General features: G+C 42.2%; 1 protein-coding gene across 6 annotated transcripts; it reads right to left on the bottom strand.

The window, feature by feature from the left end:
- Positions 1 to 1,571: 1,571 nt before the first annotated feature.
- Positions 1,572 to 4,389, bottom strand: LOC125745806 (uncharacterized). Of its 6 annotated transcripts, none has more exons than XM_049019030.1 (2): positions 4,223 to 4,389; positions 1,572 to 2,681 (listed from the first exon to the last, which is right to left on the bottom strand). In XM_049019030.1, the coding sequence occupies exon 2, from the start codon at positions 2,669 to 2,671 to the stop codon at positions 1,964 to 1,966; it is 708 nt and encodes a 235-aa protein (XP_048874987.1). In that variant the 5' UTR covers positions 2,672 to 2,681; positions 4,223 to 4,389; the 3' UTR covers positions 1,572 to 1,963. The 6 variants fall into 6 exon arrangements, with proteins under 6 accessions (XP_048874987.1, XP_048874982.1, XP_048874984.1 ...); XM_049019025.1 differs by lacking the exon at positions 4,223 to 4,389 and adding an exon at positions 4,154 to 4,208; XM_049019027.1 differs by lacking the exon at positions 4,223 to 4,389 and adding an exon at positions 3,422 to 3,819.
- Positions 4,390 to 4,950: the final 561 nt, after the last annotated feature.

The following is a 4,950-nucleotide window of genomic DNA, read 5'->3' on the forward strand; positions in this document are numbered from 1 at the left end:
GCTGGCCCGTGTTAATGTAATACAACTCTGGTCTAATAGCTCCCTGTCACCTTAATGCCGGATACGTGTGCAATTTATAGCAAATTAGGCAAACCACGGATTCAACCATTAAACTGCATTTTCATTCCACATTTTTTGACAGTTCGGTCCAAAAACATATTCTACCAAATCAGCCGTAAAAAAATCCAATAATTTCAACCTTCAAATGTATTAAAGTTGATCTTTTTCAGTGTGTTCCTAAATCTTACGGTATAAGCAAAAGGAATAAATAAAAGATTAAGAACAATTTCCATTTGCATAGTGGAGAAGAGTCCATCAATCGCCTGAGAGAGGAGACGTGAGGATTGACAGAGTTGTTCTTCTCAGGCATCGTCCCACTTATTTGGCTTGCAGTTTTCATGCTGCTGGTTGGATTGATTCTAATGAAACATTTGAAACCACAAAATCACATGAAGAAAACTTACGCTGACCCTCACTGAAGCGGCCTGGTATCTGTTTCATACCTCACTTTACAACACGCAGGACTTTTTTTCAACAATTTAAGGGACAAGTTATTTTACGTCATGGTCAACAAACTTTGGCTAGTTTAATGCCAGAAAAATAGTCAAAGCCAGGCGACTGGTCCACAAGGGTTGTACTCAGTCACTGCTGTGTTTATAGTGTGCTATAAACATGCTATAAACAAATTTTTTCAAACATTTTCTTTAAGAGCTAGGTGCACTTGCACCTTGGTGGATTGCTATTATATTTGTGGATTTGCCAGGTAGAAGAAAAGAATGCTTCTCTACAGAGATACAGAAACAAATCTGCTTGTACACAATGTGAAAGCGTGTGAGCAGACCATCTACAACAACAGCACGATTCCACCAAGTTAGAGGTCTGCATTCCCATAGAATCCATGGCAATAAAGTGCAGGGCAGGACAAACTCATTTTTGAATGCAGGAGCACAAGGGAAGTGACTGATATGCTCGCAGGAAAAAGAATGAAACAAGTGTTTTTTGTTATCAAACAATTATTTATTTGCATTTATTGCAAATAGACAATTACACAACAAAGGATAGCACGTTATCACAACATTACATTGTCTCAAAGCGCTTTAGAGCATCCCCACCCAAAGCCCCCAGTGAGTAAGCCATAGGCGACAGTGGCAAGGAAAAACTCCCTAGAAGGAAGAAACCTTGGGAGGCACCAGACTCAAAGGGGAAGCCCAAACCTCCAGGGGCCGGCAGGGAGAGTGAAAAACACACACACCAGATTACCTGTTGCAGTTTTATTCTACATATGCTATACATAGGCATGGTACAGTGGTTAGCACTGTTGCCTCACACCTCTGGGAACATTCATCCATTTTCTGAAACCGCTTCTCCTGTTCAGGGTTGTGGGGATCAATTTGCCTTTTTGAACAGGCGGTCAGATGGATCCCAGAGGCTACAGGCACAAGGCAGGCAACCCAGGATGGGGCACCAACCCATCACAGGGCAGGCTCACACATCACACACACAGATCATTCACACACACACACCATTCATAAACACCATTCACACACCAGTCACACACACACACACACACCATTCATAAACACCATTCACACACCAGTCACTCACACACAATTCACACAGCATTCACTCACACACACACCATTCATAAACACCATTCACACACCAGTCACTCACACACACACCATTCATAAACACCATTCACACACCAGTCACTCACACACCATTCATAAACACCATTCACACACCAGTCACTCACACACCATTCACTCCCCATTCTCACACACACATAGACCATTCACATACACCATATACTCACACACACACCATTCACACACCAGTCACTTACACACGCCATTACCACAGACACACTAATCAATCCCACAGCATTCACGCACCATTCTCATATACACACACCACTCACTCACACACGCCATTACCTCACACACACCATTACCAAACACACTCACATACCATTGACATATACCACATTCCCATTTGATGTGGACACCTTCACACTGCCTGCTTCTACATCATATATGCTCAGGTGTTCCACTAACAATTTGTCCACTTTAGTTCCAGCAATTTCCCAATTAACAGCATTCCGCTGGAATTCATTGTCTACAACTTCAATATCCACATCCATAATTTCCAATTCAAATCCTGAATTTGAACCCCTCTCTGCAGTCTCCTCCAATTTGACCTCTCCAATTTGTATTTCGACAATTTCAAATTTACCATTTACATTATCTAGCTCAAATTGGCAGAGGTCGACCACTACGGCTCCTATTTTCAGCCTGTCTTGGTGGTCATCTGCAGGCTTTATGGAGACTGTCCTTTCATTTAACACAAAAACCTCTAACCCATACATGTCTAACCCCTTATCCCTCCCAGGCTGGTTGATGGGTGGAGTTGCTGGGGAGCACTCTTCTTCTTCACCCCAGCAGATGATCTCATCCCACTTGTCCCAGGCTGCCCAATACACATCATCCGTCCAGCTAATTGCCTTGGCAATTGGCTTTCGGGTGTGTGATACGATGGAACCGTCAGCCTGGTCAGAGGGTGATTCTGCTGGGGAGCACAGCTCTTCCTCATCTTCCCAGTCAATCACCTCCATCCACTTGTCCCAAGTTGCCCAGTATTGCTCGTTGCTCCAGCTGACAGCTTTCGCCATTCGTCTGTTTCTGAATGAGGAAAAACAACATACAGGCAATACAATAGAGCTGTCAGTCATTCCTGGCACATGGAATACAGTTCTGCACTGAAACCTTCGCAATGAAGAACTGCATTATAGCATAGGAAACTAGTTAACTTTCACATAAAATTTAGATATCAAGACAGAAGCCTGGAACAATTTTAAATTTTACTAAATGGCAATATACTGATTTTAGTCACCAAACAAACTTTACAGGTCTTTCGTCACTATTTTTATTTGTGTTTGTTGCAATACATCTGCCCTCTCCTGGTCTGGTGGAATATCATTGCTGTAGGCAGCACCGAGCGCAACCACCCGCATCCGCAGCAGAATGCAACATGAAAGCGCGGAAAAGCACACGTGCAAAAGTGAAATATCATCTAGTCTTTGCGGCACAGGAAACTAGCCGACTTGCACATTAAATTTAATCAACACAGTACCCCGCAACAATATTCACTTTATTTAAAAGCAATGAACTAATTTACTCACAAGCAAGCGCAATAATTTACTTAAGCGCAGGAAAGCGCACGCGGAAAAGTTAAATGTCAACTACACTTTGCGCATAAAATTTAAATGTAATTAACATAGTAGCCCGGAACAAAATCACTTTATTTAAAAGCAATATACTGACTTTACTCACCAAACATATTTTAATATACATGCAAATTTGACAGATACTAAATAATAAGATAAATTATCCGATAAAATGGGAGCAGAAAAGCAACGTACCTCGTCATCTTGGTGTAGAAAACAAGTGAAGCCGCGTCTTTCAAACCGGCAGCGTCCCACGTGCCGAGGAGTCAAATGTAATCAAGCAACACGGCCCACACAATTAAATAATAACATCATAATAATAATAGCTCTTGTATAATTATTCTATATATTATTCTATAATTAGAGGAACAGACTTTTATAAGTTAACTTGTACACCAAGAATAGTATACAACACCGTAAGCATATAACCCTTAAAGGTTGATTAATTAAAAATCGCACATTCATCCTGCATAACATAAAACAATGACTTAAAGAGACTTAACTGTGAAATGAACGCTACTGTCCGAGGGCATTTATCTCCACAAATCGCTATGGAACATAATGTCTTAAATACTTAAATACCGAGACGTAGTGATATTAATATGTGGAAAAACGTTATGTTACACACGGCTCCAACAATTCAAGAAGCTGTAGTTAGATTAAGAGCGTATTCACAATTTACCCGTTTGCCTTTTACCGTGACTGAGCACGATCCCCCACCCCAGCTGGTCTGCACTCCCCACATTGCAATTAACAATCTTGGCCTCAGTGCTTTTGTTACCGTGGGACTTTGTTGTGTTGAAGAAAACATTCAAATGAAGTCTGAGGAATGTTACATAACACAGCTAAAATGCAAAAACTCTCTCTGGTGTAATTCACTTCATAAAACCAATGGTCTTAAGTGTGGTGTCTTCTTCATAACACTACCTGACTTTTGTATTCGTGACCATGAGATAAAGTGGCCTTTTCTTCCTTCATTTGACTAGTGTTCCTTACTTTCCTCCCAGCCTTGGTTGGTGGTTCAGGCAGCATCACCTTCTTTTAATAGACCCAGGTTTATCCATCCATCCATTTTCCAAACCGCTTATCATACTGGGTCGCAGGGGGTCCGGAGCCTATCCCAAAAGCAATGGGCACGAGGCAGGGAACAACCCAGGATGGGGGGCCAGCCCATTGCAACTAATTGCAACCCAACTAATTGGCTCTTTTCTAGAAATTTGCAGGCTATATGAAGAGAATATTTTATTTTTATTTAGACTAAGACACTACAGAAAATCAGCTCTGCATGTGATCTCCTCTTTACTGCTCAAGGAGGGCACACGCACATCAACAAATCAATGCAACAATTACAGATGAATAATTTCTCACAGCTTCAGAAGAAGTCAGATTTCTGTATAATTCAGAGATTGTCTAAGACCTCTGCTAGAACATTTTCTGCACTTGAGCCGAATTTCAAAATAAATGACACCTGGGTGACCCAGGTTCGAGTCTCCGCCTGGGTTATATGTATGTGGAGTTTGCATGTTCTCCCCATGTCGTCGTGGGGTTTCCTCCGGGTACTCCGGATTCCCCCCCCCCCCACAGTCCAAAAACATGCTGAGGCTAATTGGAGTTGCTAAATTGCCCCTAGGTGTGCATGTGTGAGTGAATGGTTTGTGAGTGTGTCCTGCGATGGGCTGCCCCCCATCCTGGGTTGTTCCCTGCCTCGTGCCCATTGCTTCCGG

Source organism: Brienomyrus brachyistius, chromosome 7 (genome assembly GCF_023856365.1).
Source record: "Brienomyrus brachyistius isolate T26 chromosome 7, BBRACH_0.4, whole genome shotgun sequence".
Lineage (NCBI taxonomy): Eukaryota > Metazoa > Chordata > Actinopteri > Osteoglossiformes > Mormyridae > Brienomyrus > Brienomyrus brachyistius.